This window comes from Eretmochelys imbricata, chromosome 1, assembly GCF_965152235.1.
Source record: "Eretmochelys imbricata isolate rEreImb1 chromosome 1, rEreImb1.hap1, whole genome shotgun sequence".
Taxonomy (NCBI): domain Eukaryota; kingdom Metazoa; phylum Chordata; order Testudines; family Cheloniidae; genus Eretmochelys; species Eretmochelys imbricata.
In genome coordinates, this window is record NC_135572.1 from 221,704,387 (window position 1) to 221,732,004 (window position 27,618).

The following is a 27,618-nucleotide window of genomic DNA, read 5'->3' on the forward strand; positions in this document are numbered from 1 at the left end:
TGCCCCTGGCTGGGGCAGCATGCAGAAACCCCTGGCCGTGCCCCTGTCTACGAGACTGCCTGCCCCGCTGCATTGCCGGACTTTTAGCCACCTAAAATCTCCTGAATTGGCTTCAGTAGCCTCCAGGAAATCGAGCCCGCTTCTGGGAGACTCCTGGCCAATCCAGAAGGGTTGGCAACCCTAAGTCTTTCTCAGAGTCACTGTTTCCCAGCAAAGGTCCCCCATCCTATAAGCATGGTCTACATTCTTTTTTCCTCGATATATAACTTCACATTTAGCCATATTAAAGCAATATTATATGCTTTACCAGTTTACCAAGTGATCCAGATCATTCTGTATCAATTACCTGTCCTTTTCATTGTTTAGTACTCCCCCAGTCTTTTGTCATCTTCAAACCTTATCAGAGATTACTTTATTTTTTTCCCAGGTCTTTGATAAAAAAGGTTAACTAACATAAGGCCAAGAACTGATCCCTGAGGGGCCCCACTGGAAACACACCCACTCAATGATAAATCCCAGTGTACAGTTACATTTTGATACCTGTGTTGACCTGTAACACTGACCTAATCTGAGTGTACAAGATTCGATTATATATCACATGTTAAAGCATATTCAACTGCTTGAAGATCGTAAAATAGAAGCTATTAGAGCTGTAATGCAAGACTTGCTAGTAGGTTTACAGAAGAATCTGTGTAACAACTAAGGAGGGCTTAACAATAAGCTGAGGCCTAGTGGGTCTCTTAGTAGTCATGACAGCCTATGTAGGAAAGGAGTTAGCATGACAGCGTAACCTAACGTTATAAGATTTAACAATAGTTCACAATACGTAGCTTGGGATACACAAGGACACCACAGAAGCTGGAAGTAATGGATTTCTAGGGGATTTATGGGGATTTGTAACATGGAGACACCACATTTATGTATTGCAACCACTGAAAAAAGAATGACCCCAAAAGAGCTAATGCTAGCAACCAGAATCTAAATTATGGGCCCCAGAATGACAAATATGGACAGTGGGCAGAGACCTAAATCAAAGATGTGTGGGGGATGTGAGGAAAATGGTATAAAAAGATGTTTGCAGATAAAGATATTATCTCACCTATCTCATCCCTTTTATAAACAGATGGTCAGACCAACCCTTTCTTGAGACATTGGGATGACAGTATGGTGGAAACAGACTGTCACTGCCAACTTTGGGAGCTCTCCACTTACTGTTCTCTTCATATTTATCTCTAATGGTCTCCATAAGATTTCAAGAATGTGAGCTGTGGGGGTGTTGTGTTATATGTATTTGTTTTCATATAATTATGCTTGGATTTATTTGGATTTTTAATAAATGTAAATAAAATCTTCCTATTTCTATTTGTCTGATTCACCAATCTCACTTGATAATAATCTTAGGTAGCTCCCTGAGTAAGGAACCTGTTATTAGTGACCTGTTCAATTTGCACCCTAAATTTATCAAAGGCTACACCTGTCAGGTTGCCACTTTTTAATCCAAACCAAGTTGAAGATTATTTATCAACAAAATTTGTAATCTCACCAAAAAGGGACATCAAGTTAATTTGACAGGATCCATTTTCCATAAACCCATGTTGTTTGGCATTAATTAAATTATACTCATTTAATTCTCTATTGATTGAGTCCCATATAAGAAGTTCTATTATTTTCCCTGGAACAATGTCAGCCTCACAGACCTATAATTACCTTCAGGGGTTCTCAAACTGGGGGCGGGGGGGCATGACCTGTGCAATGTGTACCTTAAACTTATCAGTGGCTTCACTTTGTCAGGTAGCCAGTTTTTAATCCATAACCACGGTGATGCTATTTATCAAAAAACTTGTAATGTCACCAAAAAGAGATATCAAGTTAATTTGACAGGATCCATTTTCCATAAACCCATGTTGATTCACATTAATTATATTACACTCATTTAATTGTGTATTAAATGAGTTCCATATTAGAAGTTCTGTTATTTTGCCTGGAATTGATGTAAGTCTCACAGGTCTACAATTACCTAGGTCATGCTGTTCAGCCTTTTTAAATATTGGCAAAACATTAGCTTTCTTCTAGTCTTGTGAAGCTTCCCCAGTGTTCCAAGAGTTTCTGAAAACCAATATTTATGATTCAGGCAGCTTCTTGGCCACTTCTTCTAAAACTCTTGGTTGAAAGTTATCCAGACCTGCTGATTCTAAAATGTGTAATGGTAGCCGCTGTTTAACATTCTCCTGAGTTGTTTCTTCATCATCATCCTTATCTTCATGTGATATGACTGCATCATCTGACTTTGTCCCAAATATGGAATAAAAATATGTAGTGAACACTTCTGTTTTTTTTTTGCATTGCTACTGATAATTCTACCATTTCTGTCTAGTAAATAGACTGATACCATTTTTAATATTCTTTTTGTTGCTAGTATACTTTACAAATTGCTTCCAATTGTCCTTAATTCTGGCTGGCTATAGATTTCTCCTTGTATGCCTTTGCTTCCCTTATCAATTTTCTACAGTTCCTGACTGCTCATATGTACTCATTCTTATCATATATATAATTTTAATAACAGCCTTCAATTCCCCCTCTAAGGGTATGTATACACTTCGAAATTAGGTAGATTTTATAGAAGTCGGTTTTTAGACAGGTTGGTTTATTTTTAACTAGTGCAGCCTTCTTCTTTCAACCTCCTGGTAATAAAGCAGGAGGTATATTAATTATTCTTAATAATCAAATAGTTATTTCATGTATATTATTGTAGCACCCAAAGGCCCATTCAGGTCACAGATATAGACACACTCCAAGATCCAGAAAGCTGTCAGACCCATCAGACCCACTGATGCTAAAACACTCAAGAAGAGATGCAGGATTAGATATGGGAGAAATAACAAAAAAGCAAATTCACATGGTGATGATTGGTGAGTAGTATAAGGGCCCTACCCCCAATGAAATGTTAGCCCCGCCTCTTGACCCCTTAAATCCCGCCCACCTGTCACAGGAAGTCCCACCCCTGGGGTATTACTTCTGGGGTCAAGCTGGACACATGACCGGAAGCAAGGTGTGTCATGTGACCCCTCTAAGAACTCCTTCCACTGCCCTCTACCAATCAAGAGGGGTTTCAACCACTGGGGACCACCTCTGAGAGGAGATTTGACCAATCGCGGGGAGTTCCAAGGTGGGGTGACCCACCTGGAAGTGGTTCATGTGACCCCTCTAAGAATTCCTCCCACTGCCCTCTACCAGTCAGGATGGGTTTCAGCTGCAGAGGACCCCATGAGAGCAAATTTTACCAAAATAGGGCAGGTTCTGGGGCAGGATGAACCACCCAGAAAAGGGTCGTGTGACCCCTCTAAGAACTCCTCCCACCACCCTCTGCCAATCAGAGTGCGTCACCACCACCCCATAAGTCCCAGCGCCTGGCAGAAGAGGCCATCCCTTATCAAGAATGCATGTTTTAGAAATCATGGAAATGGGATTTCTGAGAGGAAACATGGACTCCTTCACCACCCCCATGAGAACTTCAGACTTTGTTTTAGCCCCGAGCACTTTTGGACTTTTGTGGAGAAAGCGCTACGTCAGCGACAGTTCCGATGAGGGCCCTTTGACTCAAAAGTTGATGGATATACCGGAACCCAACCCCAAAACCCGACCCCTAAACCCAACGGCTTGTGAGGACGACCGACGGGCATGACGGCATCTCATTGTCCACCCCTATGGAGGAAGGTGACCCTGGCCGGGGGCTTCACTGGTGGACAAGGTGAATGGAAAAGATGTCACTCAGGTAAATGAACAATTAAGAAGTAATGTTAGAGGATTTGTGTGCATAATGGGGTTAGGAACCACGGTTACGTAAATCTAAAACAAACAGTGGGAACTTACACTGTTTCTTTTTTGAAAATCTCTTGACAGCTCGACTATATCTTTCTAGAGGCCTTTGCGAACTTACACATCGGTAGCCCTGTGCGGGTGTCAGCTGTTTATGCTCCTGCCTGAGACAGGGATCTGGCAAAAAGAACAAAATGGAGGAATGAACCAGCTCAGACTCCCTAATGGTAGAGGTCATGGCATCCATTTTTGCAGGCGGCTGTGAAAGGTCATGTTAAACCAAGCGATTAATAAAATTTATTTCAATGTGTCAAGGTGAATGTGTCCCCGCTCCACACTCGTGTTAGTAAAAGATTATACAAGTAACAGTCATGTCAACGCATACGGCTCTGTGAAAGAAAATATATTATACCCCCAAAGGAAGTTGGGAGCTTCAGTGGGGTGAACCCTCTTTTTCAAGTGGCCAAAAAGCATATTAAAAGTTTAAATAGAAAACAGGTAACAGCTTGGCTTTCAGACCAGGATGCTTACATTCTACACAAACCGGCTCGAATACGTTTTAAAAGAAACAAGACCATTGTTTCAGATGTGGACGTGCAGTAGCAGGCAGATTTGGTGGACATGCACCAGTTTTCCAAACACAACAGCGGTTTTTAGTACATCTTAACAGTGATAGACATTCTATCCAAATATGCCTGGGCCTTAGGCCTAAAAGACAAGATGAGTGGTGAGGTCTCCAAGGCCTTTAAAGCTATTTTCAGTGAAAGTCATGTGCCTCAAAAATTACAAACCGATCGGGGGAAAGAATTTTGCAACAAACATTTAAGCAGATTGATAAAACACCATTTTGTTACTAATAACAAAGTCAAAGCAGGGGTTGTGGAGCGATTTAACAGAACTTTAAAAATGAGGATGTGGAGTTATTTTACAGCCCATAACACCTTTTGTTACATTGACATGTTACCTGACTTTATAAAGAGTTACAACCACAGCAGAACTATACGTACCAGACCCACTGATGTTAACCCTTCAAATTCTCTGAAGGTATGAAAACGGTTTATGGAGACAGTTTAAAATCAAACTGGTTGTTGCCCCTTTTAGAAAAGGCGACGACGTGAGAAAGGTTATGAACAGATGTTTACTGATGAGATATTCATAGTGGATGAAGCCTTAACCAGAGGCCAGAGACTTGTATACCGATTAAAAGATTACAAGGGTGAGACAGTTACTGGATCTTTTACCCTGAAGAATTACAAAAAGTAAACCCCAAACGAGACAGGATTTACAGGATTGAAAAGTTTCTCATGGAGAAAGGAAAAGGGAGAAAAAAGCAGCTACTGGTGAAATGGTTGGGATGGCCCGGTAAGTTAAACAGCTGGGTGGAAGCTTCTCAACTCTGTGACATTTAGACACGAACGAAAAAGATTCCTCCTGCAAAGACAGAGAGAGAGAGAAATGAGCGATGGTGGGTTTTACATCACTTTGCCCAGCAATGCCAGCTCTGAAACTTTTCCCCAAAACACCAGCTCAAACTTTACAATACAGCTTATTAAACTCTTTGATCTCCTGGGTGCCTGGGAGGTGTGGTTATTGGAAATACAATACCCGCACAGCTGGAACACGATCAATGAAGACACCCCTTTCGAAATCACCTTTGGAGATATGACGTGGAGTTTCATCCTGTGACGAGGTTATTACTCGTCCATACCCAAATTACTGGATCATGTGAACAATACCGTGGCTTGTTACCCAGGATCGCCTGAGGTGTTCATGAACTATGATCCTGTGGGTAGAAAAGTTAGACTTAAATCCATCGATTTTACTGATATGCTTTCTACCGGCAATAAACCTCATTACGTCCCTGTCAGTAAACTCCACAATGACACAATCACCATTGAAAGAAAGACAGATCAGGACAAACACGTCTCATTTCGCTTTGGCAAGGTGATCATCAAGCTGCACCTGCATCCCCGGAGATTTCTAAAAAGCAAAACACTATTTTGGCAATCCTAGAAATTATGGCGACCCCACCAACTACACAAACTATTACAGAGCTCAGGCTGGATACGCCCTACCTGGATATCATGGGGCCCCCGTGATGTACAGGGCTGGCATGGGCGAAATATTCCATAACCTCTTTCGAAAAGCCTTACCGCTTTTGAGAAGGGGGCTAGAGATTATTAAACCCTATGTAAAAACCGCCACTCAAAACATAGCTAGAGACGTGGTAGGCCATGTCCCCCTTGCTGTTCTGGAGAAGGTGGGGAATCCAGCTTCACAGGAGGGATCGGGGCTGATCTACATTAAAAGGGGGAAGAGAAAGAGAAATGTGTCATACCCGCGACGCATAGGTCCCCCAAAACCCTTTTAAAGAAGGGCTTTGACGCGCAGGGCCAGCCATAAACGAAAGTCCAAGAGGAAGCCTGGTAAAGAGGAGGCGCTCTCCGCCTGGTAAAAGAGAGATATTTTAATCAGCATGGCTTTTGTTCACTGCAGGTCTGAAGAGTGCACCAACTCTGAACAAGACTTGTTTCAAATAGCCCCTGTGCAGACCAGCATTGAGAAAAGCATCTACATCGAGATTCCGCCTCTATCGGCCGTTACGGACAGTGGCGTAGCTGTGGGGGGAGCGGGGCAGCGGCCGCTCCCCCGCTGAGCACAAGTGGCGCCTTTTGAATGTCTTGGTGCCTTTTCAATTTTCCCCTGTTGAGGGAACAGGGGGAGCGATCCCTCTTACTCATCCGGCGGCGCTCCGGGTCTTCGGCGGCAACTCGGCGGCGGGACCTTCACTCACTCCTGGTCTTCAGCGGCACCCGAGTGCCGCCGAAAACACCCGGAGTGAGTGAGGGTCTGCCCCTGGAGTGCCACTCGGTGAGTAAATGCGCCATAGCGGGTGGCCCCTTTTTTTTGGATCGCTCCCCCTGTTCCCTCCCACCTGGCTACGTGGCTGGTTACGGAGTCTGCCCCCATTGACTTTTTATAGCAGGAAATGACATCGATTTAAACAACATGCTGCTGTACCTGTGTTGCAAGATTGTAGAAGGAGACGGAACTGGACTTGCCAGGGACGCCGAGGTGGGGCCTGGTGAATTACCCAGTGGCCTCTATTTTTAGCCAGTTGGATGTTCCACTGGGAGACCCCCTAGTAAGCCAAAGCAACAACTGTCACGATGCGGCCTCTGGCAGGACGCAACTGAGAGTATCAGTTCAGGACAAATTGCTTAGAGCAGGACTCTTACAGCCCAAGGCTGGGTGCCCTTTATTATCAAGGCACACCAAACCAGCCAAACAGAGAGGACTTTGGTCTCATCCCACTGGCTAACCATAAGTCATACAAGCAATTCCCTTAGACACTCCAGTTTCCCAGTATCGCTATCAGTGCCACTTTTTATGGGGACGAATGGTTGTGAAAACCAATAGCCCAGTAAAAGAAAAAAAGGTTCTCCCGATCCCAAAGGATCAAGCCCCAGACCCAGGTCAATATACAAGTCGGATCTGACCCACAAATCATGCTGTTGCCAATCCTTTAGAATCTAAAATCTAAAGGTTTATTCATAAAAAGAAAGAAATATAGATGAGAGCTAAAACTGGTTAAAGGAATCAATTACATACAGTCATGGCAAAGTTCTTGGTTCAGGCTTGTAGCAGTGATGGAATTAACTGCAGGCTCCAATCAAGTCTCTGGAGAACATCCACAACTTGGATGGGTCATTCAGTCCTTTGTTCAGAGCTTCAGTGTAGCAAAGTTCCTCCAGAGGTTAGAAGCAGGATTGAAGACGAGATGGAGGAGATGCAGCAGCCTTTTATAGTCTCTTGCCATTTGGCCTCTGCTTCTTTTGTTCCAAAAACAAGCTATCTAGCACATGGCATGGAAAAACCTTAGAGTTCTGTCCATAGGCATGTCCCTGCATGCCTTGCTGAGTCACAAGGTGTATCTGCCTTCTCTCACTAGGTCACTTGAATAGCTGATGGTCCTTAATGGGCCATCAAGCAGGCTAGGCAGTGCTGACGCCAGCTTGTCTGGGATGTCACCCAGAACCATAGCACAAGTTTGAAATACAGACAGTTTAGAGCCAAGACTTGTAACTTTAAATACAGAAATGATACATGCATACAGATAGCATAATCATAACCAGGAAACCATAACCTTGTCTTAGACACCTTATTTGACCCCCTTTATACAAGATTTGGTGCCAATACAGGACCTTGATTGCAACAATGATCTATACAGTCCCAGTTTGTGTCAATAACGTCACATACCCTTACAGGCCTTTATAGAATTGGTGCTCAATTACAGTTACGACACCCTCGCCACACAATTTTCTGCCGGCCTGTTTTACAAAGACACTCCTGGACAAATGAAGAAAGGGAGTTGGATGGCGGGACTCTAGGGTTTGAGAGGCATGGAAAGCTGATGGACCAGAGCAGGATGGTGGAGCTATTGGGTCATTTACACAGCGACCTGCTTTTTCAAGAAAAACTTTTGTTGAACAGAGTGTACGTAAAAATTAAACTGACGCGCAGCAAAGACGCCTTTTGTTTAATGGGTGATGTGGCCGAAGACTTTAAACTGCCGATTTTATCAGAGTCCCTTTTTTTTAGTGAAGAAAGTACGGGTGGCCCCGGGCATCCGTGTGGGGCACACGGAAACCCTGCTTACCACTAATGCTAAATACCCCATGGACCATGTGGGAATGAAAGTGTTTAGCATCCCCGCGGGCAGCAGGGTTAGTAACCAGGAGAATCTGGTTTGGGACAGTTACCCAAAATGCTTGTTCTAGGATTTGTGGATAATGATGCCTTTAGCGGAAGTTACACTAAAAACCCCCTTTCATTATAAACGTTACAATATTAATTTTGTGGCCTTGTATGTGGATGGGGAACAGATATGAGCCAAGCGTCTGCAACCAGACTTCGAGGCCGGACGCTGCGTAAGAGAATACATGAATCTGGTACAGACGGCTGGTAAACACATAAAAGATTGTTTTCTGTTAATCAACCATGAGGAGTTTCCACAGGGTGACACCTTGTTTGCCTTTGACCTGTCTCCCGACCAGGAATGTGCTGATCACTATTCCCTGATTAAAAGAAGGAACCTGAGAGCAGAAATAGGTTCTGGGACGGCTTTGACAGTCACCGTCAAGATGATCGTGTATGGGGTTTTTGATAACGTCATAGAGATAAATCAGAGGAGAAACGTTCTCTTTGACTAGAGGTGAATATGGACACCATGCAGCTCTCACGTGTCTTATCAATGGACTCTTACACAAAAAAGAATTTCTTAGATGTGTTCCCTTGTGATTGGCTCCCTTGTGCCAAACTGTCTCAGAGACCCCTAGGTTTGGTGGTCAACACGCATCTGCACAACCAATCGGCTAAACACTGGCTCACCTTGTATCTGGCAGAGTGCAATCATGGAGAGCTTTTGACTCATACAGGCATCCCCCAAGCTGTCTGTTGTTTCCTAGAAGCATTACGAACTTTTAAACAAAAATGCCACTGACATTGTGTTTCACAATAGACAATTACAAGACCCCCGCTCTGTCGCCTGTGGCTATCTCTGGGTGTTTTTCTTACATCGTTGTAGCAAGGGTTTATCTTTTGACCATTTTAAAATTGTATTCTAATGACTTAGTGCAAAACAACCAGAGGGTGATGAATTTTGTAAAAAAATTATAAAAGGTAAATTCTCGGGCATGTCTAGCCTCACTCAAAACATGTTTCAGCAAACCAGACGTGTGTATCTTGCAAGGATTTTCATAGCCATGTTACCCAATAAAGCACCCCAGGTGAGGGGTTTAAAGACAATTGATGTTTGGTGGGTTTTTGTTCGTTTTTTTTTTAAAGAATGACCAATTCAGAAAATTACACGTAGATTTTTTTTTAAAAAAAAGTATAGAAATGTTTTATTTAAAGCAAAACATTACCAGTTTTAAATATATTTTTTTAGAACATGAAAAACATTACACACTGAGCCATTTGGGTTTTTTCGCCAATTTTTGTTTTTTAGATCGCAAAAAAGGGGTCACGGTTTCTCGATCCACCCCTGGTGTTGGCAGTCAAGGCCTTTGAGCTTTCCAAAAGATCTCTGTTGGCCAGGTTGCCCATGACGGAAGATGATACATTCAGTTCCGCCATGGCATTCATAAACACATCCCATCCTTTAGATACATGTCTGATGGGAACAGAGTGCATCTGGGTTATGGTCCTGACTAAGTCGAGCATGTTAGAACCATTAACCACAGAGCCTTTGTACACGAAAGCCCCTTTATCATTCCATGAAGAGATATTTTTATCCTGGCCCAGTTTATTTAGCAATACTAATGCATTTTTTCTTATTCACATTATCCAGCACCTCCTGAGCAACAGAGTCTGAGGTCGTTGGTGTTTCTGGGGGTTTGGCAGTCACACTCTGTTCCTGTTCCGGTAGAAACAGACTTATTTCCCTTTATCCGTATCACTCTGCTTCACATACGTTTGGTACCTTTGAAGCACGGCACTGTAAAGCTTAACCTTTTTGTATTCGGCTAAGTCAGTTCTTTGAAGAACAGACTTCATTTCAGCATCCAGGAAGTGAGTTGCGGTCGTTCTGATATTTTCCTCCACAGGAAGGGGAGCCCTTAATTGCTCCAGCTGGTGGCTGGGCACCAGGTAAATTTTTTTTCCATACTCCATTATCGATTAGTCAAAAGCCCCATTCTCAGAGAGGTAGCAAAACTTAACAGAGGTCCAATAAACCCCCCACACTACTTCACCAGATGCTTCTTTCTTTTAAGTGAAACCCTTTGATTACACAGAGTTTTTATAAGCATACTTGATCTTGTGTCAAAGGTACGTTTCCTTTTAAGGTATTGAGTGCTCTTTCTGAGATGGCCACCACTAAATCGACAGAGGCCGAACACAGTATACCCCTCCTTTGCTGCGGGGGCGATTTGCGAAGTAATTTTCAAAGGACCAGGTTTCTCTTCACGCAGCTAGACATGTTTTCAGTCAGCAACCCTGGCTGTTAAAAAGGGGCCTGTTGTCTCAAAATTTTGACATCCTGCTGAAAGGAATACATGGGCTCTTTCTGCAAGTCAAATGTCTCATATCTGGTCCTGATACCAGTCAAGAAACTCTGCTTTCTTCCTTGGCATTATGCTTTCTACACCATAGTGCTCAACACTGGGCATGGGCCCCATGTAATTTTGATTTTCTAAAGTGATAAAAAAAATGTGGAAAATACCCTTTGCACCCTTCAAACCCCATCTCCTGCGGGAGCTTGCTAAGCTTCATGGGCAAGAAGTTTAAAGAGTCTATAAAACGAATGCCCAGGGCCTTAACTTCCACAGACATTAGTTCACTACCCTGAGTGATGAGTTCTATGCACATCTTTTCCTTCAGTAACTGTCTAACGACGAATTACTCATTGTAACCTTTGGAACTGTGCGCTAGGAACGTGTAGTCCCGGAACTCTTTGCCAATAAAGGTCTTAACAAAGATAGAAAGACACTCACAGCCCTTAAATTCTCAGGATTTTTCCGGCTTTAGGGACATAGCAAAAATGTAATTGGGCACATGCAACCCCATTTCCTGCGTGCATTCAAAATCATAAAAAATATACTTTTGGGCTTTCTCATGCGATCCACAAAACAGAGGTGGCAGTGTACATCACCAGTGATCAAACCCTGACACTGCTTACAGCGCCTCCCTTTACACCTGTGCCGCTTGTCCACGTAAGACTGACACTTATCACACAAAGTTTTAGGCCGGCATTCGACTGTTTTTTTCGATGCAGAGTCGAGGTGTCTGTCTAAACACTCCTTGGACCGACAATACAGTCGCCAGCTAGGACACCTCAGCGGCACGCCCATGCTGTCCAACCATGTTACGCTCAAGCAGAGGTGGCAAGGATACCTGCAAGAGTGGTCGTGACTGTACACCATGTGGCAAAACTCACAAGTTTTCACACCAAGCAACTTTTTCACGTCCAGAACCCCATAGTAATGCTCATTGTACAACAGGATCAAAAAAGTCTTGGGGTACACCGGGCCCCCCGGTTGAAAAAAGCACCATCCCCCTTTTGCCGCAGAAAGCACCACGTGTATGTTGACTCCTAAATGCTGTTCAAACCTTGCTGCGACACTGAGCAGAACCTTTTTTTGATCTGACTGCCCCAGTTTATCATGTAACTTTCTCACCCCCGCTAACAATTCCACATCCGTAGGTTTACGGTGGGACAAGATGGCCAAGAACCCGCCCGCAAAACACAGGTTGGTACCAGTGTAAGTCAGGTCTAATAAATATTGTCTCTTTTTATGGACAGTTTGACTACGGAGGATAGAATTTAAAACTCTACGACTGCCCCTGCCCAAGTTTTTTTAAATTGTCACAACAAGACGCAACGTCCCATCGACATGCAACTCTCTATTGCTCTGTAGCAGCTTTCAGGTCTGATTGAAGAAATCCTCAGCAGACAGCTCATCCCCAGTTCAGACCGAAAACAAAGGGTTAGTTAAATTGTGGCTCTAAACGTAACTGAACATTATCATCCGGGCCTACTCTACCATTAACGTCATCGAGAACTAACTGTATCCCCCTGTGTATGGCTTCAACAACCTGCTGAGCTGAATTTATTCGCTCAAGATTGACAGAACAAAATTCCTCACAATACACTGACCCCCCAAATCTAGGTCATTCACGTTGCCAACTTCTCACTCTCTCCCTATATACCTCTGCATTTTCAGGGTTACTTGGGGGTTCCTCTACGGGACCATCAGTGGCATCTTCTACATCACATGTTATTTGAGAGTCAGATTCCCAGGGGCCTCCATGAGGGTCATCAGGAGTAGACGGAGACCCATCTAGAGAGCTTTCTGGGGAATTTTCTAAATCAGACTCTGTGTAAGAGTCACCACCACCCCGCAGGTCAGATTCCATCTCCCCATTTTCAGAGAAGCCAGTCTGAGAGCCTCCAGTAGGGGGCATCTCTTTGTTTTGTATTTTTCCTCATTACCTCTTTAGCCTTTTTTAAAATTTTTACAGTGACCCTGGCCTGGAACTTTTTGGCAGCCGTCTGTTTATCCCCCAAGCACTGTCCCCCGTTTTGTTTACACCTTAGCTGATGTGTACCCTTGAGAGTGCCCCTTTTACCCAATGCAGCAAAAGCCTTTTAATAAAGGAGGGAAACAATGCGGCATTATGTTGGGCAAATACCACAAACAGGATTCATACCAGGTTTCAGAGTAACAGCCGTGTTGCATAGTGAGCTGTAGCTCATGAAAGCTCATGCTCAAATAAATTGGTTAGTCTCTAAGGTGCCACAAGTACTCCTTTTCAGGATTCATACCACAAACCATGAGCAAAAGACCCACCCCCAAGTGTGTTTGGCAGCGTCTCTTTCCTCTCAGGGTCTTAAGTCCAGCAACCCAAGTCACCCCACCCGCAGTTTCTGACCTTGGTCAGTGCAGCCTCCAGAGTTCAGAAGTTCATCTGCAGAGTTTACCTCCTAGCCTGGGTGCAAGTGGAGGGAGGTATGGGGGGCATCTTACATGTTCCACTGCTTGGGTCGACGGCCGAGTACCACACCTCTCCATGGGGTCCTGCTGCAGTCTTCACCGCCAGCTGCACCTCTCTGCTGCTATCCGCTCTGCACGCCTCTCTGAAAGCCATCCTGCTGTCCACTCCACTCTGCATGCCTCTCCACCAGCCATCCTGCTGTCCACTCCTTTCTGCCAGCCACCCTGCTATCCACTCCACATGCCTCTCTACCAGCCAGCCTGCTATTCACGCCTCTTCACTAGACACCCTACAGTCTGCTAGTCGCTCTCCAACTTGTCTTTAGGCCCTGTCCTTAACACAGCTCTCAGCAGGTTTAGTTAATAGTAGGAGAGCCTCAGTGCTGGTACACCACTAGCCCAAGGTAAGTCTAAAGCCTAGACTTAAGTATCACTGGTTTCAGCTCTAGAACATGTAATAAAACTCTTAATGAAATCAAAATTAGCTCTATTGTTATACAGAAGAGGTAGAGAATCACAGTAGTGTTTCAGAGTCCCAAAAAGCACCCACACTACCAATTACACCAATCTCTCTCAAGTCATTGGGCTTTGGAACCCATGTCCCTTGCCTAGCGAGTACTGCTTAGTGGAGGGCGAGTCCCTCCATCATAAAATGCCAAGTACAGTTCTACTGTCCCTGATTCACATAACCAGGATAACAACCCTCTATTACTCCTGCCCCAATAACAAAGAGACTGGGGATCCCACAGCAGCCAAAGTGACCATTTGGGCAGGCAGTCCATCGTGCTAGGCAGGGTTGGTGTGCCCATGCAAACGAGATCAGCCCCTGAAGTCCTTTTCCACAGCTCACCACCAGATGTCAGTGTACAGCTCATTCTGACTCTGCTTACATATAATATATATTTTTAGAGTAAAAAACAGGGAGCATACCTCCTCTTGCAGTCCAGCAGCAATTCAATTCAAGATAGTTTCTGTTGAAAGAGGACAGTCTCCAAAAAATTTAAGGTTTTTATACCATCCTAACTTTTTGTTTCAAACAGACTTCAAAAGTCTGTAGTTAGCAGGTTGATTTGATCACAACTCTGAATTAATAGATTCTTAAGGACTTTAGGCCCCCCCGCCCCTAACATTCCCTTTTGTGATCTGGGGTGGGGAAATTAAGTTGTCTTGCAGATATGAGTGACTGTCTTAGGGCTTGTTTGTTTTTTAAACATGTTTCTTTCATGCTTAAAGTTTGGGGGTTGTTTTTGAAATAAAATGGGTGTATCCCAACCATAGTAAGCACCCTACAAATACCCAGAGCTTTTAAATGTTTGATTGTCTTTAGAGAACATGCTTGTTCTAAAGTATGGTGAAGGTTTGTGAACCCTTAAAACATTTCAGTTTTGGGTTAGACCATTGTTTATTTTTGTGAATATATTATTTTAATGACTTTGACTTGCTAGAAAGAGTGAGCCATAGCATTCAACTAATCATAGAATATCAGGGTTAGAAGGGACCTCAGGAGGTCATCTAGTCCAACCCCCTGCTCAAAGCAGGGCCAATCACCAATTTTTGCCCCACATCCCTAAATGGCCCCCTCAAGGATTTAACTCACAACCCTGGGTTTAGCAGGCCAATGCTCAAACCACTGAGCTCTCACTCCTCCCCAGGTTATATTTAACTCCTGGGTTATATTTAAACTATCCAATAGAGTTCTACCAACTCCTGGGGATATATTTAAACTGTCCAATAGCATCTGCAAATTTTTGAGGTTTTATTTCATTTCATATTAATCAGAGCCCACCATCCTCACACACCCACCTCCCTTACTGTGTGTGTACACCCGTCAAATTTAATTACTGATCACTAATATGATTAACCCTGATGGCAACAAGGATGGGTAATCTCAGTCACCGTGGCTATTCCGTGGGGGGTTGGTTAAAACCATTCAGTTCAATACGGTGGGTCAGCTTTATTATACTCAAACACATGTTTGAACAATCCCTATTTTTTTTTAAATTGTAAATATTACCCAAAATTGAGCCAGCTAGTAAGCTTAGGGAGAACTAATGACCCACCAGAGTTTAGCAGAAAGCAGCACCTTTATTATCCTGATAGCTAAGCTCAAAAGAAGGGATGGGGGGTGGGGTGTCACACTCACACTCACATACTCATGCTCACAGGACAGGCACGGCACTGGAGATGTCAGGATACTTCAAGTTAAGTGTCCCACAGTGCAGCGATGGATGGTGCAATGAAGGTAAGTCTTCCCGAGGCACGATGCAACGCAACACGGGGAACCACTGGCCAGGCAGTCTGCGTGAAGGGCCTTCATGGGAGGTCCAAGATTGTGAGTGCACTTCTGAGCACATGGACCCTTCCCATTTTAAGGACCTGCTCCTCATGGCCTGTGACTAGAGATGACTTGGCTGCATCTGGTTGGTCACACTCCACCCAAGCCAGTGTCCGTGCAGGGTCCATGCATTGGGTGTGTGAGCGCTGCCTAATTAGAGTCCCAGACACCTTGTCTACCTGGGAGCTCTTCTGATCTTCCAGCTGTTCAACCAGCCCATTCATCCCACAAGCATTCCAGGAGGGACGGGGAGGGGGAAAGCCATTTCACAGGTATTCAAAGAGGGAGAGGAGACAAAGGGGCCGGGGGGAGTGTAACAGACCTTTTGAGCATACAGGTTGTACATAGCATAATCATAGAGAGCATACAGATCACTGCTGCACCTACCACAGTAAACACATTTTTAGGGTCCCCCTCCCACACACAAGATTCTACAACATACAATTCAGCTTTTTGCTGTAAATGGGTCTCTTTTACACAAAGACACAAGAGCTAGGTTCTCACAAACTATTTTTTTTTTATTTAAAAGACATACAGCTCCTTGAAAACAAACCAAGATGCTCCATTAAAACTATTAGCTCACTCAAGGGCCACAGAGACATTCTAACAGAAACACAGATAGCCACAAAGCCCTTTTCAATAGATTCTTTTTAAAATTTACAACTACCAAGTTTTATATCACATGTTTGTCCCCTCACCATTTTCTAACTTAATCCTTTTAGATTTCTTAAGCAGGGTTCTGTAACTTTTTGTGCGGACCAGATGATCAATATAACACTATATATATATATATAACGCATCTTCCGGTTTGGTCATTTTCTTTAAAACACTTCAGGGTCTCCACTGAATTGCACAGCATTTATCAAGGTCACCCCTTGCACTAAATATTCTTGAGTTAAGCACAGATATTGCATAGCATCACCTATGGCAATAACAGTGTTTAAGAAGCTTTCCAAACACATCTCAGCACACAAGCCCTGGAGCTTGCAGTTTATATCCATTGAAGTCCAGGCTACACAGTCATGGTGCCGCTGGCCTGGCACGTCTATGACATAGCTCTCACAATCTTTGAAAATCTTTCCCTAAGACAGCGATTAAGGACAGCATAAACTACAATGCGTACAATAAAAGTATGTCTTTTTTACGCTCACGACGTGGCAGTGGCTCAGTTAGTTCCATGCCAAGCCTCCTCTTAAACTCCTCATAGCTGTCATCCTCGGAGTCCTCTTCAACAATTTGTGTCGGTATTGAACAAAAACAAGGCGGGCCCGGTTCATCATTGCCGTTTGATGCAATGCTGTCCAGGGACTCCAGGGACTCGAGAAAGGCATCCTCTAGCTGTTGAGAGATTTTCAGAAAAGAAACAAGTGTAAGTTCCCACTGCTTGTTTTTAGATTTACAAAACCCCAGTTCCGAACCCCATTACACACATACACACACACAAATCCTCCAATGTTACTTCTAAATTGTTCATTTACCTGAGCGACGTCTTTTCTGTTCACCTTGTCCGCCAGTGACTCCCCCGAGCTGCGTTCGCCTTCCTCCTCCAGGGGGGTGGATGACGAGAGGCCAGCACACTTATCGGGGTGTCTCATGAGCAGCTGGGTTTCGGGGTCAGGTTCCAGCATATCCATCAATGGCTGGGCCAAAGGGCTCCCCTTGGCTGCTCCCTCCTCCTCCTTGGAACTCTCGCTGATGTAGCGCTTTCTTTGCAGATGGTCGAAGGCCCTCGGTGCTAAAACAAAGTTCAAAGTTTTCATGGGGGTGGTGAAGGAGTCCATGTTTCCTCTCAGCATTTCCATGATTTCTACAACACGCGTTCTTAGTAAGAGATGGCCTGTTCTGCCCAGTGCTGGGACTTATGGGGTGGTGGTGCTGCACTCTGATTGGCAGAGGGTGGTGGGAGGAGTTCTTAGAGAGGTCACATGACCCTCTGCTGGGCAGTTCATTCTGCCCCAGAACCTGCCCTATTTTGATCACATCTGTTCTTGTGGTGGTCCTCTGTGGACAAAATCCATCCCAATTGGTAGAGGGTGGTGGGGGGAGTTCTTAGAGGGGTCACACGAATCACTTCCGGATGGGTCACCCTGCCCCAGAACTCCCCCAATAGGTCAAATATCCTCTCGGGGGTGGTCCCCAGCAGCTGAAACCCATCCTGATTGGTAGAGGGTGTTGGGCGGAGTTGTTAGAGGGGGTCACACGACCCACTTCTGGATGGGTCAACCCTCCCTGGAACTCCCCCAGATTGGTCAAATCACCTGTTGGGGCAGTCCTACCAGGGCAAAACCCATCCTGATTGGTAGAGAGCAGTGGTAGGAGTTCTTAGAGGGGTCACATGACAGACCTGGCTTCTGGTCATGTGTCCAGATTGACTCCGGAGGTAATGCCCCATAGGCGGAACTTTTGGTGACAGGTGGGCAAGACTTAAGGGTAAACGGGCGGGGTTAACATTTGATTGATGGTAGGTCCCTTATACTACTTTGGTGCCACTTCCTTTTTTTCATTACTCTTTGTTTAAGTAGTGGGAGGGTAGAGTGAGGGGGAATGGCAAGATTGGGGAGCAGAGTTTGTTAAAAATAAGGAGACAGAAGGAAGGGGAAGAGGCACAGCAACACCTCCCCTGCCAAGCTAGTCACTCACTGTCAAGTGTTTTTCCGGAATCACAGTAGAGCAGAGTCTCAGGGCGGGATTCAAAGGAGGCTCAGGTGTTGTTTGGACAGATTTTCTCAGGGAGTTTTCTCCATACAGATAGGGCAGCATGGGAGAAAATGCAAAGGTAAAAAGTTAAAGATGGTTCCCTTAATCCAAGTATTTGTAACAGTTCTCTTGAGGAAGAGCAGAAGGTGGGTGTGGTGCCAGCTAGTCATTATTCTGTGCTATTCCCTTGCCTTGAGCCTGTTTCTTGAATTGTCTGTGTCCCATGAATCAAGTAAATTTGTTTCCAAGGAGCCCTCCTGATGCTGATAGCACTGATGGGCATGGTGTGTGCAGGACCTCCTGCTACTGCAAGAGAGGGTCATGGCCTACGCAGGAAGCCCTATGCTCTGCCTCTACCACTAAGAATCATGGTCTAGACAGGAAACCCGAAGGCCGGGGTGAAAGTAACATTAAGCACTTACCAGTACAGGGGCCTGACTTCTCGGCCCCTGAAAAGGACAGGGCCTTGGGCAGAAGGGAGGGGCTGGGGGGGTCAGCCTGCCCCAGACAGCCCATCTGCACTCCCTGACCTGTACTGCCCGGGGCTCCATCGGTGATTTACATTTTAAATTGCTGGCCCCGGGGCAGCTGCCCCTTTTGTGCCCCCCTTTGGCAGCCTGGTTGGGGGGGGCAATGATCTTAAAGCGCTGATCATGGCAATGATCATGGCAGCGCTTTAATGTCGTCTGTGTACGGGCCGCTACCGGCAGCCACTTTTTACTGGTATGTTGTACCGTCCCACTTTCCCCCCTGCCCCAAGGCCTGTTAGTGGAAGAACTGTCAATATTTCAGATGCTGCTGAGTAATTCTTCTTCTATAAAGCTGATCTGAGCGACACGACCTGGTTCTAGTGAGTTGTCCTTGTCTGTAATTGGGCATGTCCTATACTGGGAATTGGTCTTGTAATGATCACCTTTTCCACAAGAGATTTCTTTCCTAGTTTATAAAATAATGTCTCTAATGTCTCCCAGTTCATGTTTAATATGATATAGAATCTATCGGGGCGAGAAACAGCACGGCTACAGTTTGTGCAGAACTTTTCCTTCCGGCTCCAGAGATTGGGGGTTACCCAATGATCTGAGGCTGTGGTAAACCTGACATCAGGAGGGGGCTCATCACTCATATATGGTGATGTTTGTTGCTTTCAAGTTTTATTGGATGTTTTAGCTGCATAAAGTCACAGATAAAACCACTGATAATAACTAAAAAGGCAGGTGGGTTTGCTATTGGTTCCTTCCCGCAGCTGATGCCAGTCTCTGAATCTATTTATTTCCCTTCCCCTGCTTTGTTGTCACTTGTCAGACACAGAGGAGCCCTGGCAGGTGTTTAGGGGCAGCCAGTGCAGTGAGTGAGGGGACAGCAAGTCTGGCTGGCAATGAAGGGACATCTCTCCACTCCAGTGCTGTGGCTTCTTCTCCTCATAATTCAGGACGTTGCAGGTAAGTCTCCTCAGTGTTTCACCAGGGGAGCTGGGTTAACTGGAACGAGGGTGGTAACTTTTACAGTCAGCTTTTTACCATCAGTACCTGGCTTGGACGTTATGACTTTTCCTTTCGGGATTAGACCTTGCCACTGTTATCAAGGTGTTTGTAACCTTGAGATTGGACTATTCAAATGACCCTAATGTGGGGCTGTACCTTAGAACCATTCAGAGAACGAAGTTGGTGCAAATAGCAACGACTCACTGATCAGCACATCTCGCTGGGAGCATGTTACAGCCGTGCTGGAGGGTCTGCACTAGCTGCCCATCTCTGGGTGGAGGTTAAGGTGTTGGTGATGATTTGTAAAGTCCTGAAGGTCTGGGACCAGCCTCCCTGAGAGATCCCCTCTCTCCCCATGACGTACTGCCACAGCTCTGGTTAGCAGGTTCACCTGAGCTGGTTCCCCCTTTTTATAAAGGAGAGGGGTGGCTGGCAGGGTGCTGTCTGTGAGGCCTCCAGGACTCTGAAACTTCCTGTCCCCTTTGGGCCAAAATAGCCCAAATCTGGTGACCTTCTGGGCACACTGCAAGAGACAGTTGTTTGGGGGTGCGGGTGGGAAGGACCTAGGCTGTGCATCACATAATGAGAAAAGGGTGGGAAAGAGTTTCTGTGGGTGTCTGTCTGGCTGAGTTCCTGTTGAAATGGTCACTTCATGCTGCAAGGATTTGAGTGTTATCCATGCCGTCCAGATGCCTAGAGCCTTGGCTGGGCATCCCTTTAGTAATTTCAATCCCAATAAATACATCAATAATTTGGGATCCAACAGAAATGTCTGTTTGGTCCAGAATCCAACAGCTCCAAGGGCCAAGTCCTGGCTCCTCACTCCCCCATTCACTCACTGAGGCCAGTATAAGTTTTGCAATTTTGAAGTGAGCAGGATTTATCCAAATAAACCCAGAGCTGATTCCTCCCAGAGAAGGGGGGTGTGCATGTGTTGAGGTGCAGTGTGCAATGCCCTGTTCCCATGGGGGTATCGGAAGCTCTGCCAGCAGGAAGATTTATCCTGCAGGAGACCTGCCTCCCTCCCCCAGGGTTTCTGTTGGAGCAGAGAAGTTTTGAATCCTAGTCGGATACTAGAGAAGCCCGACCAGCACAAGCTGCATGGCAGAGGTGCTGCATCAGGGCCTCTCATGGCCACATTAGTTTCATTCTCACAAGGCCACCCCTGCCCAGTTTCAGGGCTGCTCTCATTCCTCCAGCACAGAGAGGGCTGCAGGCTCCTTGCTACCCAGTGTCCCAGCTCCAGGAAGATTTAACAGCAATGCGGGAGGGAGGAGCAGATCATGAGGTACATCAGCATGTGCTGGTGCATCTTAGGGAGTGAATCTGGCCCAAGGACTCCAAAACTGATCAGCAATAGGATTCAAATTGAATGTGGGACCCAGATATGATTCAAATAATGCAGTGATTGGAACCTGCTGGGCTGGTGTTAGCAGCACAAGAATGATCCATGTGTCTGGCAGGGCAGTGAACTGCTCAGCATTAGCTGGTTCATGGGAACCCGATGTGCTGCTGCGCCAGCCTGAGAAACTGACCCTGATCTTGACAATCAGCAAGGTCAGTCTAAATTATTGTCTCACCCTTGGTCTACACTAGGACTTTAGGTCGAATTTAGCAGCGTTAAATCTATGTATACCTGCACCCGTCCACACGATGAAGCCCTTTATTTCAACTTAAAGGGCTCTTAAAATCGATTTCCTTACTCCACCCCTGACAAGTGGATTAGCGCTTAAATCAGCCTTGCCGGGTCGAATTTGGGGTACTGTGGACACAATTCAACGGTATTGGCCGCCGGGAGCTATCCCAGAGTGCTCCATTGTGACTGCTCTGGACAGCACTCTCAATTCAGATGCATGATTGTCTGCCCTTGCTCTGACGCAGGGAGGGGCGACTGACGACATGGCTTACAGGGTTGGCTTACAGGGAGTTAAAATCAACAAAGGGGGTGGCTTTACATCAAGGAGTATTTCAGGCAGGACTTCACGGAGTGTTCCAATAAGAAATGGTGCACCTAAGCTATTGTTCTTATTGGAACAAGCAGGTTGGTCTGGCCTCTGATTGATACATGGCTAGATTTACCTCGCTGCACCTTCTCTGTGAGTGACTGCAGTGTGACCTAGAGGAAGGAGTCCCCTAGACGGGGGGCAGGGTTGCAATGAGTACAAAACAAATCTGGTCTATTTCTTGTTTTGATACACTCCATCTATCTTTTCCATCTTTGGCTGGCAGTAGATGGTGCAGAAGGACTGCACGCCATCCACATCTCATGGCTGCTCGGCAGAAAATGGTACAAGAGAACTGCTAGCAATTCGTATCGCCGGCCTGCTCACCATAAGATGGTTCAATAGGACTGACTGCAGGACTAAAGAGAATGACCTGATCAAGTCACTCCAAATTTAGTCCTTGCGCCCATGTCTGCCCAGGCGCTCCTGATTGACCTCACAGAGGTGACCAGGAGCACCTCGGACATGACGATGACGGCTACCAGTCCTACTGTACCGTCTGCTGCCACAAGGCAAGGGGTTGCTGCTGCTGTGTAGCAATGCAGTACCACGTCTGCCAGCACCCAGGAGACATACGGTGACAGTGAGCTGAGCGGGCTCCATGCTTGCCGTGGTATGGCATCTGCACGGGAAACTCAGGAAAAAAGGCACAAAACGATTGTCTGCCCTTTCTTTCACGGAGGGAGGGAGGGAAGGGGGGCCTGACAACATGTACCCAGAACTACCCACGACAATGTTTTAGCCCCATCACGCATTGGGATCTCAAACCAGAATTCCAATGGGCAGCGGAGACTGCGGGAATTGTGGGATAGCTACCCACAGTGCAACACTCCGGAAGTCGACACTTGCCTCGGTACTGTGGAAGCACTCCGCTGAGTTAATGCACTTAATGCACTTAGAGCATTTTCTGTGGGGACACACACACTCGAATATATAAAACCGATTTCTAAAAAAATCACTTCTATAAATTTGACCTAATTTCGTAGTGTAGACATACCCTTAGAGGAAAAACCTGTCCTGATGTATATTTCACAGACAGCTCAGTCACTGTGCGTTGAGTAGGGGGCTCGTACCCAGAAAATCCTGAGCAAACCAACCATCTAGCAGGTTACCTGGAGTTTATATTTCAGATTCCCAAGAAGTTCCTATATAATGTGCTGGGATTAGAGCCCATGACACAGCTGTACATGACCGGAAAGCATGGAATTCTGTGGTGACTTCTGCTGATCAGACTGACATTGCAGGGGACGGACAATTATTACCACGTGCGGGACAAATTACTGCACGATTGTGGGATGGTGTCATATAGTGATGCCAAGCACATGTTCAGCTCAGTGTATTTTTGTTGGATTGCTGAGGAAATGTTCATCATCCCCTGAATATTTTTTATTTTCTATGGGAAATTTGACTGCTTCATATGATGCAGACACAGTGACATGGGGAGCATAAAATACTCTCCAGCTATTTGTGGGATAACGTCCTATAGTGATGCCAAGCACAAGCTCAGCTCAAAGTATTTTTGTTTGATTGCTGAGGAAATGTGCATCATCTCTTTCATATTTTTTTATTTTCTCTTGGAAATCTGAGTTTGCTTCACATGACACAGTGATGTGGGGGAGTTTACAATACAGGGGATATGACCATGTAGCTACTCTTCCGTTTCCCTCAGTGCCCCAATTCTCCTCCTTGAGCTCTAAGAAGAGGTCAGGTCAATCTTTGCCAGAAGATCGTGTTTCACAATTATTGACCTCTTTACATTGTGCGGGAAAACTAATTTGTAAAATTCAGGCCAACAAATGAGAATATATCAGGGGTGGGCCAAAGCTGCAGGTTTCACTCCCAGACCCAGATCTGAACTTCCCCAATGTTCAGAGTGCTGGGTGGGGTCATTATTCCAAGTTGGGTCACAGAAGTGGAGCCAGTATATGAGAGGTGCAGTATGTAAATGTGATTGTTATCCTGAAAGGTGCTGATGGCTGCCATTGGGGAGTCTTCGACCCTAAGACAATCACAGACCTCATGAAAGCCAATGGCAGGGCGAGAACTCTCTTTTAGGCTCAACAGACGGAGCAATCAAGATCCTTTATGTAGTAAAAACAGATGCAGACAGTGGGGGCTACTGCCAAAGGCACTGGGCACAGGGGCAGGGCAGAGCTAAGCCAGGGGTTTCCATTGTTGCCAATACAGGGGCTAGGATACTGGTCTCAGAATGTGTCTGTTGGGGGGAGAAGCCAGTAGAAGGAGTTGTGACCGGGATCTTGGAAGCAGAAAAGAAACAAAGCCAGTTGGAGCTCACTGGAGGGGCAGGCTGGGGGATTTCTGAGCAAGGAAACTGTCGGCTGTTCTTAGTTTCTACTGAGTGCAGGGAAACAGAACTGTGTGTGCACCTAGCTCGAGCAGTGTTGCAGCCTTGGGTCCTGCCACAAGCGAACATCACGGAGTTAATTCCAATGAAAAAAATCCCCTATTTTTCTCAGTGCGGATCAGGCCCCATGTGTTGCCTGTGGGACTGCACTGAAGTGAGCCGTACCTGAATAAATGCCCCTGTGGATAGCAGCAAAGTGAGAGTTTTGTATTTCCTTGGCATTAAAGGAGGAGGATGGTCTGGCCACGTACTGGTGTGAACTGCACTGTTCTCTGAGCTCCATGGAGGCTCCATAAACACGGTGTCCCTGGCTCAGCCATCCACCGCTGCAACCAGCCTGTTCCAGGGGTCACACTGGAACTCTGCATGCAGCTGTAACTCCTGGGCGTTGTAACGATGCCTGCACCTTGCTCCCAGTCTCAGTGACAGTTCTGGCTTTTCACACGCTGTCCTGTGGACCAGTTCTCCCAGCCAATATCCCAGGATTGTGTGGCAGGCAGTGGCCCCTCCTCACATTCCCTGTTAACTGCCTCCCTCCCAGCAGCCAGCTTTGCCTTTTCACAACCCCCAGAAATGCAAACAGCTGTAGAGACAACTTAGGGCAGGGGTGGAGCTCAGAGCTACTGGGAGAAAAGACAGTGTCAGGGAGTGGGGACAGAGTCTGCTTCTCATGTGGGGAAGGAGCAGCCTGTACATGCAGGGCAGAGAGGCCAGATAGAAAGGGGAGAAGAGAAGGGGGAAGAGCCCAGGGGAGGCAGGTGGGAAGAGACCAGTGGAAGAGGGAAATGTGTGGGGAGGTGGGGAGAGGAAACTCCTGTGGGGAGCACAAGACTGTAATGCCAAGCGCCACAGAACAAAAATTACGAGGTTATAAAAACCATCCGGTCATGATACTCAGGCTGTCTCTGAACGGTCGAACCCCCCTCTATTCCTCTGCCAGCGTGGGGGTGAGAACTGCAGACTGAAAAGTCACCATTTAATGCACCCAAACGGCACAACTCCCCCTGGCTGCTCAGCTGGAGACTGCGCTTACCCTCCCCTCACCCCTGAGACGCGAACTGCCGGCCATTGCCCAGCACTGCCTTCGCTCTCCCCTCCTGGTTCAGTTCCTCTGAGAGACCAAGGGGTGACTGGGAAATAGCTGGACAGCCACTGAGCTAATTCATGCAGCTTAGTTCACAGTCACACACAGAACTTCTGTTTCTTTTCAGGGGCGAGTTACAGATATTGGAGACCGTCACACTGACATCAGCCATTCACATCTGCTATAATGTCACCGTAACAGGGCAGGGTTGATTTAGCCATTTGCAAACAGCAACACTTCCCAGGCTTCCCCCACCCCACCCCTGCAACTTCTCTGCCTGAGGCAGGAAAGTACTGCCCCCGTTCTAGAGCCCCCTCTCCTTCTCTCCTTTGCTCCTGCCCCCTCACACTCCTGACCCCATCCCATGCCTACTCCAGACTCCAATACTCCCTCCTGTCCCCCTGCTCCAGAACCGCTCCCCTCCCTCCTGTCTACCAGTGCCAGACTCCGCACACTCCATCCAGATTCCTCCGTCCTTCCCAACTCTCCCTCATCTCCCCCTGCTCCAGGCTACCTCCCCTCCCTCCCATCCTCTGCTCCACACCCCTCCCCTCCTCACCCTCTTGCTACCCTGCTTCAGAGTCCCTCCCTCCTCCCCTACACATGATTACCCTTCCCCACCCCACCTCCTTCTTCCCCCCTTTTTAGAACCCCCTCTTCTTCCCATGCCTCCTTCTGCCCCCTCTCTGCTCTCTCCCACTCCCCCTCTCTCCCTCCTGCCCGATTCCTCAACCCCTCCTCACTTCTCACTCCTGTCCCCCACTCCAGACCCCTCCTCTCTCCACCTCTCCATGCAGACCCGCTTCTCTAAACCCCCTTCTCCTCCCTCCTGCTCAATAACCACTCCAGCCCTATGCTCCCTGCTCCCCCATCCAGATCACCCTGTGCTCCATCTCCACTGCTCCCTCCTGCCCCACTTTCAGATCCCTGTCCCCTCCCTTCCGACTTTGTCTCCTGCCTCCCTGTTACCCCACTGCAGACCATCTCCCCACCATCTCGCTGCCTTCAGCCCCAGTGACAGTGACAGGAGACGGCGCCGTTTGGAGTAAGGGAAACTCCATGAGTTGGCGCCTTCCATCGTGTTCTCACAAGACAGGTAAAAACTCCCCAAACCACCAGAGTGGGGATAAAATGGGGAGAGCTGCAGCAGTGACAGCCCTGAGTGCGAGGCCCTGAGACTTGAGAAGGTGGCGCCATGAGGCAGCTCTGGGCAGGTCCCATTCTACTGGTTCTGAGTGCGGATCCCCTGCTGGTGGGCGTCGACTCTGCTGTGATAATGCTGGGGAGGGGGCTCCCTGCTGCTCTGACCCTGCGCTGTGTCTCTCTTTGAAGGTGCTGATGAGCTGAGGCTGGCGGATGGAGGCAGCCCCTGTGCCGGGAGAGTGGAGGTTAAACACCAGGAGCAGTGGGGGACGGTGTGTAGTGATCGCTGGGATGTGAGAGATGCTGGGGTTGTCTGTAAGCAGTTGGAATGTGGAGCTGCTGTCAGTGCCCCTGGCGGGGCTCATTTTGGAGCAGGAAATGGACCAATTTGGCTTGATGACGTTACCTGTGCTGGTACCGAGTCTGCTCTCTGGCAGTGCGGGAACAGGGGATGGGAAGTGCATAACTGCGGTCATGGAGAGGATGCTGGAGTGACCTGTTCAGGTAAGAATCAGCCACCTCTGTCCTGAAAAGCAAATCCCCTGAGAGAAAAGGGCTGGAACCCACAGCGTGTTGTGTGCCTGTGACCCTAACAAGAAATGAACAAAAAGCAGAGCAAGTCCTGTAATTATTGTCATTACTGAACTGTAATTATTACTGTTCATGTCTCTGGCCATTGGGGAGCCCCCTGTGTGAGTGTGAAGCATTTTCATTATCTCATTTCCAGTTGCTTCAGTGCCACATTGTTCCTTTCCCTTTCCCTCTGAATGGGTCTAAAAATGCAGATAGGAGAGAAAATGGAAAAGGAAAATGTCACGTAGGCTCCTAAGTCGCTGAGACACTTTTGAAAATGTTACACTCATGCTAAAATGCAGACCCAGACACCCAACCACAGAAGAACAGAGGCTGGGGCATGTATGTAGCCCCTTTGCCACCCTCATAGGGTGACTAAGGAAGGGGTAGATTCTCCCAGCTTGGCCAGAATTAGATTTTGCCGAAATCACTCCCCCCTCTGCTCTGTTACTTCTCACATTTTGGACCAACCAGTAACAGAAAATTTCATAATCTCTGATACCCTGTAGATCTAGAGTAGAATAGAGAGCTCAGCCAAAAATATACCTCAATCCTACACAGCACAGGAATATCATATTATGGAGGCATTTGTTGTAACTGAATAGTTAACATTACAGCTACAGA

At 46.6% G+C, this 27,618-nt stretch overlaps 1 protein-coding gene across 1 annotated transcript in view; it reads left to right on the forward strand.

Annotated features, from left to right (window-relative positions):
- The first annotated feature begins 19,720 nt into the window (after window positions 1–19,720).
- The window catches only part of LOC144268902 (antigen WC1.1-like), a 43,868-nt gene continuing 35,970 nt past the window's right edge, over window positions 19,721–27,618 (forward strand). The window contains exons 1-2 of the mRNA XM_077824218.1: window positions 19,721–19,784; window positions 26,611–26,925. Of these exons, the coding sequence (XP_077680344.1) occupies window positions 19,721–19,784; window positions 26,611–26,925 (379 nt within the window). The remainder of the gene's footprint in view (window positions 19,785–26,610; window positions 26,926–27,618) is intronic.